Consider the following 15605-nt stretch of genomic DNA (forward strand, 5'->3'; position numbering starts at 1 on the left):
CCCCCATGCTTAACAGTTGGACAGAGGTTCTTTTCATAATTCTGTACCCTTTCTTCTCCAAACGTCATTCCGGCCAAAAAGTTCTATTTTAACCTCATCGGTCTACAAAACTTGTTTCCACAATGCATCAGGCTTGTCTATATGTTCATTTGCAAACTTCAAATGCTGATTTTTGTGGTGAGGACGTAGAAGAGGATTTCTTCTGATGACTTTTCCATGAAGACCATATTTGTACAAGTATCTCTTTATAGTGGAATGGTGTACCACAACTCCAGTGTCTGCCAGGTCTTTCTGGATGGATCGTGCAATCAATAATGGGTTTTTCTTGCTTTTCTCACAAACCTGCGAGCTGTTCTGTCTGATATTTTTCTTGGTCTTCCAGATCTTGCTTTAACTTCCACTGTTCCTGATGACTGCCATTTCTTAATTACATTCCGAACAGAGGATATTATCTGAAAATGCTTTGCTATCTTCTTATAGCTTTCTCCTGCTTTGTGAGCGTCAGCTATTTTCAGTTTCAGTTTTCTAGACAACTGCTTAGAAGAACCCATGGTGCTGATTGTTGGGGCAAGGTCAGATGAGTATGGGAAATTAAAACATTAAGATTCACATCACCTGGTCTTTCCAGACAATGATTGAGAACAATCCATGACACTGTCAAGTCTCAGCTTTCCAAGGGGGGCGGTGCATGCTAGAAACTTTGCAGTGTGCCCAAACCTTTGCAGATGCCATTTTTTTGTTTTCTGTTATTTTGAAAGTGTAAATGATGGAAATAAAATCTAACTTTTTGTGACATGATATACCAATGTCTAGTCTGTCATTTGATGCCTTTTGGAATTTTTCCATCTTTTCTTAGCTTCTTTCTGCACATTACTACAAATTTTATCCTGGGGTGCCCAAACATTTGAGTCCTACTGTACATGCATGAACGTAAAGATTGCACATAAACTAAAAAAAAAAGTTTACATTATGGATTGTGAGGCAGAGGCACTCAAATATGGAAACTGAAAAAAACACAACAAACACACAATCACTAATATCAAGGCTTCTTTTTATTCAAGACTTTTGGTGTAAAAGCACTTACAAGTCAGAATAAGGATCAGATGTTTGTGTGTGGTGTATGTGCTCGGGCTTGTGTATGTGTACACAGAGTTGTTGCCTCAGAAATAATTGCTTCCTTCCCCAGGGGTTTGATGAACAAGGGTCACTCAGTTTGCCTTTTACACTTCAGTTGAGTTTCACTCAATGTCTCCTTTTCTCGTCCTCTTGTCTTGCCTCACTTCGGCTGAAAGGTCACTGTTCCATTGAGGCACTGGGTTTGTCAGCTTGCTCTTCTGATAAAAGAACATTAATTAATTTACACACACATTCACTGGACTGGGTGTACATGCATGTGAATGCACATAATTTACTTTCTAATTATTTTCTTTTTTTGTTTGGGCCCTCTCAAAATGTCTCTCTTTGCCTTGGGGTTTGGTCTGACAAACATTGTTCTCTAGATCACAAAATAACTAAAGCACTAAAAGTCATTCTTCCTCTCATCATTTCATATGTTCGTGACACCATCCTAAACATAAATGAGATGTGTAAGAGTCACAACATTTATTTAGCGGAAGTTGTTAGACCTTGTCTGGCCCCACCTTCTAAACAGGGCCTGTGTGTTTCTTGACCTTTTTTGTATTTATTGTTTTCTGTCTAGCATGCTCCTGCGCTACGCCTTTTCTCGGCTGCGGTCCACCCAAGTTGCTGTGGTGCACTGCAGCGCCCAGACCTCATCACGCCATGTCCTACAAAAGCTCGGTCAGACCTGCTTGTTGCTCAGCTCAAACACCGGTCGAGTCTTTAGACCCAAAGACTGTGAGAACCTTGTGCTCTACTTAAAAGACATCAACCTACCTAAACCTGACAAATGGGGGACCAGCAACCTCACTGCCTTCCTGCAACAGGTAGAAATGATCCATAAAAAGGCATATAGATAAGCAAACAAATTAGTAAATGGAGGGAAAAAAAGGAAACTATGACACTGATTCCTAGCACATCAGTAAAGTTTCAAGGCAGTTTAATATATATTTTAAAGTACTTGGTGGCTATCTTATAGACATTTTGATTTTTCATAAATGCATTTTTTCTCTCAACTCTACTATTTCTTCCACCTTCCATTTTCATCTATTTCTCTCTCTGTCTTCCCTCCAGGTTTTGACATATAAGGGATTCTATGATGAAAATCTGGACTGGGTGAGTCTTGAGAACATCCAGGTGGTGGCCTCCATGTCAACAGGGGGTACTGTAGGGAGCCATTTGCTCACCTCCCGCTTCTCATCTATAGTTCGCGTTTGCACTATAGAGTAAGTATGTTTCAGATGTAAATCATTACACTTTACTTATTGCCAAACGGCCTGCAATTACACATGTCATTACATGCTTTCTAAATTTAGCTTCCCATCATCTTTTCTTCTTTCTCTCTGTTTCATTGTTGGCCTCCCTCTAACCCTGACCCCCTCTATTTTTATTTTCCTACATCCATCTGTTTCTCTGCCTCTTTGCCTCTGCGTTTAGCTATCCAGACAGGGAGCAGCTGCAGACTATCTACTCAGCATACCTGCAGCCAGTTCTCCAACATAGCTTGGGCAGCCAGGCATCCTGGGCCAGCACAGGGAAAACACACCAGCTGGCTGGGTCTCTTGTGCAGCTCTATGAACAGGTATTGACTTGGAAAAGGTTTTATTCTTATTCACATTTTTATTTGTAGCTATGTAGTCACATAATTTTGACTATTAGGTTGTACTGTATGTAAGGCTGGGTGACTGGACAAACATTTCCATGCTGTTGGTATATTGATGTTTTTCAGCAAAATGGCAATATACCTCAAAATTACAAAGAAATTGAACAGAACCTAGACCCATGGGATGTGTTTTGAAAAGCAGTGGTGATCTGCAGGGGAACCATTTAATTTTTATCTAGCACATTGTACGGGCAATCAGTAAATGAAGCCCTATATGGCTAGTTCCAAATTGCAGCTATGGATGGCACACAGATTGTGCTTTTCGAGGTTAAATATAATACTATAATATGCCTTTTATGCCAGTGATCACATATGTATGTATCATCTATCTCCTTGTATATCTTTAATCTCAGGTGAAAGCCAAGTTTACAGTGGATGACCACAGCCACTACCTGTTTACCCCCTGTATCCTCACAGAATGGGTCCTCAGCCTGCTGCGATATGACCTCACTGCAGGTAACCAAACACACTTGCAAGAATGCACACATTTGAATATGTATAAGATTGATGTAATAACCAGGCAAACATAAACCTTGTCTAAGTTAGGGAAGCAATAAGATCCTTTTTTGGGACAGAAGCACGGCAGTATGCAAACAAAAACTAAGATTCTCCTCACAGTTCTTATGTAATTTTGCTGCCGCTGAGGAACATAAAGCATTAATAACTCTGTCAGTTTTTATGCCATAATCATGTGTGGCTTAGTTTCTTGTCAGTATTTTTTTAGCTCAGAGCTACTGTCTCCAACTCTCACCTTTTTCTTCATTCAATCTCTCCTCTCTTCTCTCTCCTCATTTCTTCTCTGTCACTTGTCTCCGTCCCCCTCTTTTATCACCCTCTCCCTTTGCTGTCCTTTCAACTTTCCCTCTGTCACTCTTTCTCTCCTACTGCAATGTGTTCCTGCTGTGATAGTGAGTCCAATCATTTATTTTAATTAAACACGTCAACGGACAAACTTCTCTTTTCCTATGCTCATCATTTTTTAACTTGCTCTTGCTTCTTCCTCCCTCTTTACCCCTCTTGCTGCTTTACCTTTTTTTTGGTATGTAAAAAAACAACCTCTATTCATTGTAACTCTGTAAATGTGTTGTTGAATGTGATGAGCTTAAGTGTGCATGTGATGTCTAAAAACCCATGCATCTAAACAGTAGGACACAGTTAGCCGTTAGCTACTAGCTGGTGAACATAGTGGAGCATTTAGCCGCTAAAAATTCAAATGTTTCCCTCAGGAGTTGGTAAAGACCAAAAACAGAGCTAAAAGAGAGCCAACATTGGACCTGCATTTGCCAGGTGGTCAGAAACACGTGTCCAGATGAAACCTAATGTTGCTCCAGAACTGCTGGATGTGTATGCGAGCTTTGCAAACAAGTTCAACACATCAACTTAAATGGTGATGATATGTCAATGTTGTGTCAAACTTGTTTCCGCTGCCCCCAACCACTTGCTTGGTCTCCTTTGTGGTGCATGGAATTAAAACCCCAGAATATTTAAAAAAAAAAGAGAATACAATAAACCATTGACAAAGAAACCAAATGCAGAGGTGAAAAGTGTGGGCCAAATATTTTATTCTCTTTTCTAAAATGGTTTAATTTCTGTGTTAAAGTTAAATTTTTCTTTGATTTAATGGAGATGACACTAACTTTGAATTTGTGCCCAGGACCAAGCATGACTGTGTACGTTTCCCAATGTAAATGATAAGGAGGTCATGTGTGATACCCAACTTATTGGAATGGCTGATATCATCAGGCAATTTAAGCATATCACAGATGTATAATTATCAGAGGATATGTTGGCCGATAAGTAACACAAAATTATATCACAAAAGGCCTAAGATAAGTATGTCTGAAGTCATTTAGACACAGTGTTGCCTCATCCACCAAAGAGCATGAACAAGTTTTTCAACTCTTGGTGCCTATTCTTTAATAATCACGTTTAAGGGATTCATAGAAAATAAATATTTACGTAATGTGTTTTTTATTTAAAAAACAAATACTGTTAACATATTTTTTGAACTCTCAAATACAGAATCAGCCAGTCCTTATTGGCTTTGATAGTAGAATCACCAGAGGTGGGTTTTGGGCAAAGAAATCATTTGAAAGCCATAGGCACAACTTGGCACTTTAAGTGTTTTCTTTTCCTTCTTGGTCTTTAAAATTGAATATGCCAGAAAAACCCTGGGGTGTCAATTGTGACTCTGTTTGACTCTCTTCTCAAGCTCTTTTTATATAAAGTGACAGACACTGTTGAAGCCAGTGGCCTATGAGACCACAAGTCTGGCCTGTCCCTGTAGCACTCTTTTTAGCAAGCAGCACTCTGCTGATTCTTGAGGGAATTTTGTAAATTTAGTCTTACCCTAGGAGGTGCTTTTGTCATGCCTGATGTCACCCAAAACAACCCTTTGACTAATGTTAAGGCCTAAGTCACAGTGTAAATACTTTGCTTGTGACTGTGTCTTTAATTTTTTAAAACTTAAACAATTGTGAGTGATATGGACAGACTACAAAATACTCATTGTGTTAATTGCATTATAGTGTGAGTTACAGAAAAAACTATTTCCCTTTGCAGATGAATTACTGTACATTTTTAGCAAGTCTTTGTGCTGAATGTTGTTTTAGGGTTCTTATTAGAAACAAATTTAAAACAAAATCAACAAATCTCATCTTGTGTATATCCTGTTGGGTAGTAATCCTGTGTGTGTGTGTGTGTGTGTCTGTGTGTGTGTGTGATGCATTTCTTTTTAGCTCAATCTAATGTGACAGACAGCGTGTTAGAGGTGGTAGCATATGAGGCCAGGAGGCTGTTTAGAGACCGGCTAGTTTCCTCCAAAGACCTTCACATCTTTGATAACATCCTCTCCTCCATCATACGGGGAGACTGGGGCTCTGACGCTCTAGACAACATGACTGGTAGGAGATAGCTCTATTCTCGCTGGCTCACCTTTCTCACCTTTATTCAAATCAAACATACACATAAAAAAGGCTTTGCAGGCTCTGATGGATTCAACAGCCCAACATTAAGGCAAAGCAGGAACAATTTAATTACAGATTGAGTGCTTGATGCAATTCATGCAAAGATTTTCATGAAAAGCAATTGCAATTGCAAAAAGCAATTTTCAATTGGTTTGACCGCTCCAAACCACTTAAAATTGAAAACAAAATTCATGATGATGGCAACTGGGTTTAAATCATGGTTGGAGCTAGCAAGACTCCAATGCTACACTTGCCCGCCAGCTCCCATTGTGACATGAATAAGAACAAACTCATGCAAGAATCATGAGTAATAACAGAATTATGTCTAATGTTGTCCACACTGTACAGGAGGTCCCCTCAGGACCGAAAGAGAAATGAGAGTAAAAGATAAATGTAGATCCCGCTGTCCTTACATATAAATACAGTATATGTAGTAATTAATTATAATAGCTACAATGCTTAAAAATGGTCTGCAAAACAGCACTAGAAATATGTGGCAAATGCTGGCAAGAGCCAGCCATAGCAATCGAAAATTTGAAGCCAGTATATAGAAAACATCCAAAGAAAGATGGCTCATCTCAGAGAGGTGTAATGATCATACACAGGTCCTGGCTGCTGGAACAATACAATGACAAATCTATTATTAAGGCCCAGTGGACACATCAGAGAGGCCTAAATAATTACTTATTTTTTTCACAGCAACACACCAAAGCATGCTTCCAGCCACTGTGTCATACCAAGAACCAACTCATCAAAAGTTTAAACTCAACATACTGTATAACACCAGTGCTCAGTAACTAAAAGACACTAAACTGAAATTTCTCAGAATGCGGTACCTCACAATATTGCGGAGACAGAGCAGTACCTTGCAAGTGTGATAGCTTTTTTTCTTGAACAGCCCATCGTCATTTGCTCACCCTTTTAGACAAAAGCAGTGTAACCTGGGTGAGAAATGCCTCTTCTAAATTATGGCTGAAAGTGCAGTATGCCTGCAAAACAAACACCTGCATGCTTTGCTACAACACCTTATATGTTAGCTGTGGGATTTGAAAACAGTTCAAAATGCCTGCAGCACAATTTAAACATTCTGAAACACATTTGATCTCATTTTAGTTGACTGATATGAGTTCATTTTTGTGACAGTATTTTCCTTTACAGTGCTCCTTCTTTTGTTTATTTTGTCTCATCTCTGTAGACAGCCAGAACTGTATGTAGACAGAAGCCATTTAAGGTGAACATACATGGATGGGTTACAAACAGTCTGTAATATTTTTCCTGTGTATAGATTGTTTCTATGTGACATGGGGAGCCTCTGAAGGGGCTGTAATGGCACCAGGCCAGGCTTTACCTCCTCATGGTAAACAACTGGGACGTCTGGATTCTGCTGACCTAAAACAAGTTGTAAAGAAGGTACTCAGTGAGGAACTGTTGTCTTGTGGTGGTGTTTATGTGGTTAGGCCTGCTGGATTCAGAATACACACATACATATGTGTTTAAATACAGAATAGAACTGCTGTACTGCAACTTTACCTTAGTAATTTAGTGAATCAACTATATCTTCTCTTTTTTTCTGCTGCTGCATTTATGTCTGTGTCTCATTCATGTGGCTGTTACTTTGTATTCTTATTTTAATTTCATTGTATATGTTGGCATGTCTGTGGTGCAGCTCCTCACCCATGTGTGTTCCCCCCTTTCCTTCCTCTAGGGAGTAGTACTATACAGCCGTGATAACAGGGAGCTGGATCTTCTCCTGTTTTGGGAAGTGTGCGACTTTGTGTCCAGGGTTGATCGGGTCTTGAGCCGACCCGGCGGCTCTCTGCTTCTGGCAGGCCGGAGTGGAGTGGGTCGGCACACAGCCACGTGCTTGGTGTCGCACATGCATGGATACACATTGTTCACGCCCCAGATCTCCCGGGGTTATACTCTTAAGCATTTCAGCAATCATCTCAAGACGGTAAGAGTGAATAGTCTTGTTTTCTTGGCTCAACTGGTTCACATTGTGCTAAGCAAACCAGTTTTAGCGGAAACCGCTTAGAGATAATTGTACTGACAAGCTTTTTGAATTTTTGAATTATCTTCCTATTAACATTATGTAATGTTTTTTCCAGATTTAAATTGCCATATTGACTGTTGAATGGCACCTATATCTAACAATTAATGCGTAAATGCACAGATTGTTAGTCTCAGTATACCTGTGGTGTGTCATCTTTATATGTATATCAAAACATATAATGTCTATTTATGCATACTGTATGTGTAGGTGATGCAACTGGCAGGTCTGGAGGGCCAACAGGCGGTTCTACTGTTGGAAGACTATCAGTTTGTTCATCCAGCTTTCTTAGAAATGGTCAACAGCCTGCTGTCATCAGGTGTATATTGTCTTTTTGTGTTTGTTTTACCTTCCATTTTCATGAGAACATATTTTACTTTTTCGATCTGAAGGTGTTACAACTTCTTTTAAGAGTTAAGGTTACATTTTGGATTAGGTTAATGTTAGTAATTAAGGAAATGTTTAACATTTTGGGAAATACATGTGTTTTTATTTCTTGTTTGTATGCTGTGTGCGTGCTGAGAATCTATATCAGACACATTCCTATTGCAGCCCTTGTTTTGGTCTGCATTTAAGCCACCATGCACTGGTAATTTGAGCAAAAATTATACTGCAACAGTTATAGTTTGCAGTTTCAATGGGTCCTGCCCCCTACTATTTTGTATTTAGTTCAGTTTAAGGAAATATTTAATCATTTCTGTGTGTGTGTGTGTGTTTGCGTGTTATATTACAGGTGAAGTTCCAGGTCTGTACACCCCAGAAGAACTGGAGCCTCTCCTCGCCTCCCTCAAAGATGCTGCTTCCCATGATGGATTCACTGGACCACTCTACAACTACTTTTCGCACAGTTAGTAGTACTGTGTATTTTTCATCAGCCCAGTCCCTCTGTCTGTTTGTCCATCATTCATTGTTTTTGGACAATCAATGTAGTATATATGGTACTCTGGTCCTTTTCTAACTGTAAAAGTCTGCAACACGTGTCATTTCTTTCTACTGATTGTTTCAGCCATTCTCTTCTGTGATTGTATTAGACTGTATTTCTCTGCTTCCCTGCTGTGCAGTGGTGTGTTTACTTTAGAAAGGGTGCTGTGTCACTGAGGTAGAGGTTGCTACTAGAGAATACAATCAGTAAGACTATTATTGTCAAAGTATACCCACTAAAGAGCTTCCTGCTAACCTTCCCTATCCAACTCTGTCAGGACAATATCAGCGACACAAAAATGAGTGCCTGACTTCACATTGCCTCTTACTGTCTCTGTTTCCCACTCATTTGCTGTGTCCCTAATGACATTTTGTGATATTAACTCCTCCATTTTTTTTTATTTCCCAACTATTGTGCCACTATTTGTGTGTCACACCACCTTAGGAGTCCAGCAGAATCTCCACATTGTTCTGATCATGGACTGCTCCAACTCTAACTTCACCATTAACTGCGAGAGCAACCCAGCTTTCTACCGCAAGTGTTCTGTCCAGTGGATGGAAGGATGGTCTGAAAGCAGCATGAAGAAGGTCAGTGGAGGAACAAGTACAGTGACAAGATCAAAAGCCGATATTACATCAGGCAGCTACTGCTGATAAAGTTCACACCCGTATTTAAGATGAATAAATCCTGCTAAAAGTAAATGAAGAGTATGGAGATTTACCTTTGCCCGGAGTAAAAAAAAAAGACCTGTGCAGCCCAGAAGTTGCTTATATCTCTTTTGAGCTAGTAGTTACTCTGCCATAGCCCCATACAAGTTTCCAGTGGCTTCATATTCAATATTAACCCTATAAACAAAGGGCTGAAGAAGAAAGACTTGCTTAGCTGTGGTACCTGATATTTAAAATAAAAAAACAATAGAAGTTTTACAAATGTACAAAAGTTTTTAATGCATGCATTAATGTTTTCTATGTACATTCAACATACCTTGTCAGATTCCTGAGCTGCTGCTGGCAAAGACTGAAGGAGGAGGGGAGGGGAATGAAAGAGCCACAAAGGGGAAAAGCTCAGGTAGTAGCACATATGCTTATAGCAAAGGTGTATAATTGTTATTATTTTAAATTGTGTGTTGGCTTTAAATTATGTTGTAATTGTAATTGTACTGCTCTTCTGTGGATGTAGTTTGTAGATAATTTAATCTTACAGTCTTCCAATTATCGTAATTACAATCTCCGTACCATAACTTTTTTTGGCAAATAATCAGTGGATAAATAATAATTTCTACCACTGGCAAGAAGGTATGTTAACCATACATTCTGCACCTTTAAAATACAACTATTTATCTTTTTCATTTTCTGACAGGAAAGTAACTCAGAAGCCTACTAACATTGTTTTTAGCTATGTTTGGCTATGTATGATATTATAGAGTTGACCTTGTACATTTAAGTCAGTTGGTGCTTATAATCTTCCTCATCCTTTGCTCCCAGCAGGGCCTGCTCAGGGAGACCTCTGCCGTTTGTTCCTGATGGTCCATGAGTCATGCAGAGACCATGGTGCAACACCCAGACAGTACATGGCCTTTTTGCATGTTTACACTGCATTATTTAGCCGGAAGCAGAGCCAACTCACAACAAGACAGCAGCATCTGCAGGTACAATCTACTATACATGCATACATACATACATACATACATGCATACATACATACACACACAATTTAAGAGTAAAAGTATGATGTTGTTTATTGATCCTTTTAAGAATAACTTATGGTGTGAAGCACTGACATTGTATGCATGAGGTAAGTAGAACTAAACAAAAACAGTCATTAGTAATTAGGGTTGCAAGGGTATGACATTTTCACAATAAGACAACCGTCTTCAGAAAATGTCATTGTATACAGTATTACACAATTATTATTATTATTATTATTTTTATTTTTTATTATTATTAGTTACAATGACCCTTACTGGAATGGAAAACAGAATGTTTTATTTGGCCTACTATAATTGCAACTTGAAACTGTATTTTGAATTTGGAGTATGGCAAAATGTCTCCCTCTTAAAAATAAGTAAAATCAATACAATATTTTTTTCAATAAATTAGAGCAAATATACACAGAATCATAACTAAAAATGAACACATTTTCACACCACTGTACACTGGTAAACCAGTATATTCCTGTAACCCTATTAGTAAAATGTGCCTGTAGTGTTTTGGCAAAAACTTAATTCATTAACAAACAATAGCAGGACAATGTGGTTTTCAAGCAGATACCAAAATGTTGAGCACTGATAAACTCTGATTTCAGTCTTAATTTTTTAATTACTCAATGTTTCTAACAAACATAGAAAATAAAGGCTTATTGTAGCTTAATTGGAAATGCAGTATTTTTAAGTGGGAAGCCAGTACTCAAAGTGCCCTTATAATTAAAAGCACTGTTGAACTTGCTATAGAGTTCTCTAAGTTGTTTTTTAACTTGCACATCTGAGTAATTTTTAAAATCTCTCACACCTTACATTTGACTTTGACTTTGTATCTGCAGGCAGGCGTGTCTAAGCTGAATGAAGCTAAAGCATTGGTGGATGAGTTGAAAAGGCGGGCTGCAGAGCAGAGTGCACTTCTGAAGACTAAACAACAGGAAGCAGATTCTGCCCTGCAGGAAATTACCACTTCCATGCAGGTGTGTGTGTGCTTGTGTGTTTATATATGTTCGTGACTCTGTGTATGTCAGTGTGTGTAACTCAGGGGCAGGCAGGTCAGAGGTTCTGCAGGGCTTCATGTCTCCTTCAAGTTACATCTATTCTCCTCTAAGCTCTCACTGCAGCCCTCCTCCCTGCCAGCTCTTTTTTCTTTTCTTTTCTTCTATTTTCTTCTCTTCTATTCCAGTTTCTTATTTTTTCCTCTCTCCGATTCAGTCTTCCTCAGTCTGGATTTCCCTGCTGTGAATATCCTATTTATTTAGTTTGTGTGCCTATGCGCATTTGTTTGTTCTGTGACTTCTCACCCAGAGTTTTCTATCTCCTGATAGCCACGTTTCCATTTCCTCCTGCTGGCTCTATCTGGAGGATGTGTGGAAGGAAAAAGAAAGTTGAACCTTGTTCATTAGTTATCACATCCTTCAGTCTTTCTCTCTGTGGGGAATTGGCGTCTTGAGTGAGATGGAGTGAAGGAGGGAGAGAGAAGTAACAAGAGAAGGAAAACCTGTCACCAGAGTCAGTTTGCAGAGTGATAATTAACGATTAGACTTGTCCCTTTGGGCTGTAGCAGCTATGTCTCCTGTTGAGATGGAGACAGTGTGGGGGGGGGGGGGGGGGGGGGGGGGGACAAAGAGATGAAGAATGAGGAAAAACAAGATGGAAGAGTGAGTCTTGGTGAAGATGGAAACATTCAGAGTAGGAAGCCGTTGAGGAAGAAGAAAAATGAGATTTGGAGAGGAAATAGGAGAAAAATTAGGAATATAGGAAGAGGTCAAGGCTTGACAGGGGAGAACTGAAGGGATGGGATTTATTGGATATAGAGGTGAGAGAGAGGATAATTAGGCTGCTAAAAATTCATCCTCTCTCTCTTTTCATCCTTAATTATGTGTCTTAATCTGAATGTTCCTAAACAAAATAGTTCAATTGTTACTCAGAAGAGAACTGGCGCTGTATGTCTGACCCATCTCTAATTTCACATACCTAAGATGTACTGCTTTACATCTTAAAAGGTTGTTACAATAAACATTGCATTATCTTTTTGGTTGTTCAGAATGCCAGTGACCAGAAGGCAGAAATGGAAAAGATAAAAGGGAAGATGGCTCAAGAAATGTCCAAGATTGAAGAGAGAAAGGCCAAAATAGATCATGAGCTGAAGGAAGTGCAGGTAAGTTTGACTTGTGCAGTTAGTATGACACTATTTCTGAAAATAAACATACATACAACTGCCCTCTATCTTCTCTACACTTGCCCTCCCAGCTGTACTTATCTCATCTTTACTTCTGGATCCCTCCCTCTTTTTACCATTGCTGCACTCTAGCCTTTGGTAGATGAAGCAAAGCGTGCAGTTGGAAACATCAAGCCTGAAGCTCTGTCTGAAATCCGCTCCCTTCGCATGCCCCCTGATGTCATCAGAGACATCCTGGAGGGGGTACTGAGACTGATGGGCATCTTCGACACCTCCTGGGTCAGCATGAAGAGGTGAGAGAGGGAAAAGATGGCAAGAATGTCTTAAGGATGGGCAGGAGAAGGAAGAAAAAGAAGGATGGTAGATAAATAAAGAGAAAGTTATGCCGTTGGGAGCAATTATTCTGACGAGGATCTTCAACACCTTTTGGGTTACCAAAAAGAGGTGTGAGGAGGTGATGGGGTGCTAAGGGATTAATATGGACAGAGGAAGAAGAGGATGAAAGGTTTTTTACAGCTAGGAAAGGATGGAGAGAAGGAGAAATGTATATAATATTTAACTAAAGAAAGGTGAGGCGGATGACTTGTCATGAGTAACAAGGAGAATAAATTACATGGTTCGTGCTTAAGACATGAAAAAACTTTGTCTCATAATATTAGCATTGACATTAACTTCCTCACTTTCTCGATAAAAAGTCACTTTATTCTATCTCCCTTTCTGATGATCTCTCTCTTGATTTTTTTCTTGACTTTGCCTAATTGCCATGGCATGTAAAGTCAAACTCTCACACACATTTATTTGCTTTATTTGTCACCTGATCATGTCCAATCCTCTCTCTCTTCCTTGTTTTGTTCTTTCCCCCCTTTTTCTGTAGCTTTCTGGCTAAGCGTGGTGTGAGAGAGGACATAGCTACATTTGAGGTGAGGAACATCACCCCTGAGATTCGCCAGAGTGTGGAAGAGCTGCTCAACAGAAACAAGGCCTCCTTCGATCCTAAGGTCAGCTAGCCACAATAGCAGAATAAGAATTAGATGTATTGTTGGTGGAAATGGTGGGTATGTTTACAGTATTAACCTTTTTGTTGTTATTTTTATGTTGTCTGAAGATGTTATTGTGGCTGTTGTTATAACTGAGTTGTTTCTGACTTGTGATGCTGTTTTTGTGGTCAGAATGCAAAGCGTGCAAGTGCAGCAGCTGCTCCCCTGGCTGCCTGGGTCAAAGCCAATGTCCAATACTCCCACGTCCTAGAGAGGATAGAGCCACTGGAGAGAGAGCAGACCGGACTACTGGAGTAGGAACAAACACACACACAGACACACACAGACACACAAACACACACACACACACACACACACACACTACCAGATTTATAGATAGAATACACATACACACTCTTCATGCATGAGAAAGACATTGACACACATGATACCTGTGTGTGTGTGTGTGTGTGTGTGTGTGTGTGTGTGTGTGTGTGTGTGTGTGTGTGTGTGTGTGTGTGTGTGTGTGTGTGTGTGTGTGTGTGTGTGTGTGTGTGTGTGTGTGTGTGTGTGTGTGTGTGTGTGTGCGTGCGTGCGTGCGTGCGTGCGTGCGTGCTGTGTACTGTATGTCCAGAAACCTGAGGAAAACGGAGAGTAGGAAGAATAAGCTGGAGGACCAACTCAACTCTGTTGGAGCCAAAGTCAACGAGCTGAAAGAGAAGTATGCCTCCTTCCAACTTTCCAACTATTCTTCCAGCCCTTTATCCTTCCATTTCCACTTTATTTTACCTGTGAACAAATCTAATGGTTGTTATCTTGCCATAAATTACACTTGTAATATTGTTGTGTTAAACCATAACTTAAATTATTCCGCCATTCCCTTATGACTAGCCCTGACTTCACTAAAGTAGAAAAAAACTAAAACAAACGGAGGCAATCAGGGATAAGACAAGAACTTGCTCATTTTGTTTAATAGCGTGGCCAGTCCAAAACAGGCAAAGCAAAATTTACTTTCAAGCTCTGGTAAAAAGCAGGTGTGACCAGAAGTTATGCTGCAACTTGCAAAATCTTCTGGAGCTAACTCAGCTAGCAGACTAACAACTGCATTCCACAAGAAAAGACATTATGCACTTTTTCTTAGTTGTCCTCCCTTTCAGTTACTGCCAGCCACGCTGCATCCCTCCTGCTCTGCTGCCTGTATTGTTCCACCATAAAGTTACATAATCAAGGATACAAACAATCAATAATACCTAAAGGGCAGGTCTGTTCTACTTTCTTTTGGCTGGACATTAGCCAGTTTCACTACTTATCAGGTCATAGTTCAACAACTTCACACTGAGCCCTTTTGCGCTCTCTGTTGCTCTTTTCTTCAACATCTTCAACCTTTGCTTTCTCCAAATGCCTGTCCTGCCATTTATCTTTGTATTGATCCCTGTTCGTATAATAATTTCTTACTGTGTGAGTTGAACTAAAGGATTTGTTACTTGCACCATCAATTCCTTTGCTCTCTCCTTCCGTAGTCTCTTGTTGCCTTGCCTTACCTCACCTAACCCTACCTCACACACTGTATTGTCTGTCAAATTTCATGGCATATGTACACATTTTTATTCTACTTTCAACGACATGGAAGAAGCCACAAATGGTTTATACACTACATAGATTATATTTTTTCAATCTATTTAATCTATCTTTGGTAGACTAAATAACAGAGGTGGGTAGAGTAGCCAAAAATTGTACTCAAGTAAAAGTACAGTTACTTCAGAATAATATGACTCAAGTAAAAGTAAAAGTAGTCATCCAAATAATTACTGAGTAGAGTAAAAGTACTTGATGAAAAAACTACTCAATAGTGAGTAACTGTTGAGCAACGTCTGATTATTTCGTCAACAAGCCAATCAGACAGACAAAAATACAAAATAATCATATTTAGGCAAATTATAGTTCATCCAGACAATAGAATAAATTAAAATGAATGTATTAATTACAAAATAGCTTAAGTGAGAGACTTGTCACATTAAATTTGGATGGAT

The 15605-nt window shown here is 39.4% G+C and overlaps 1 protein-coding gene across 1 annotated transcript in view; it reads left to right on the plus strand.

The window, feature by feature from the left end:
* LOC116681765 (cytoplasmic dynein 2 heavy chain 1) overlaps positions 1–15605 on the plus strand; it is a 93137-nt gene that overhangs the window by 33212 nt on the left and 44320 nt on the right. Inside the window, exons 48-65 of the mRNA XM_032509679.1 lie at positions 1700–1946; positions 2194–2345; positions 2557–2701; positions 3136–3238; positions 5539–5685; positions 7034–7158; positions 7454–7702; positions 8009–8117; positions 8532–8645; positions 9165–9307; positions 9713–9788; positions 10205–10368; positions 11259–11396; positions 12464–12577; positions 12731–12891; positions 13473–13596; positions 13768–13889; positions 14210–14296. Of these exons, the coding sequence (XP_032365570.1) occupies positions 1700–1946; positions 2194–2345; positions 2557–2701; positions 3136–3238; positions 5539–5685; positions 7034–7158; positions 7454–7702; positions 8009–8117; positions 8532–8645; positions 9165–9307; positions 9713–9788; positions 10205–10368; positions 11259–11396; positions 12464–12577; positions 12731–12891; positions 13473–13596; positions 13768–13889; positions 14210–14296 (2520 nt within the window). The remainder of the gene's footprint in view (positions 1–1699; positions 1947–2193; positions 2346–2556; positions 2702–3135; positions 3239–5538; positions 5686–7033; positions 7159–7453; positions 7703–8008; positions 8118–8531; positions 8646–9164; positions 9308–9712; positions 9789–10204; positions 10369–11258; positions 11397–12463; positions 12578–12730; positions 12892–13472; positions 13597–13767; positions 13890–14209; positions 14297–15605) is intronic.

The sequence above is a fragment of the Etheostoma spectabile genome, chromosome 3 (assembly GCF_008692095.1).
Source record: "Etheostoma spectabile isolate EspeVRDwgs_2016 chromosome 3, UIUC_Espe_1.0, whole genome shotgun sequence".
NCBI classification, from domain to species: domain Eukaryota; kingdom Metazoa; phylum Chordata; class Actinopteri; order Perciformes; family Percidae; genus Etheostoma; species Etheostoma spectabile.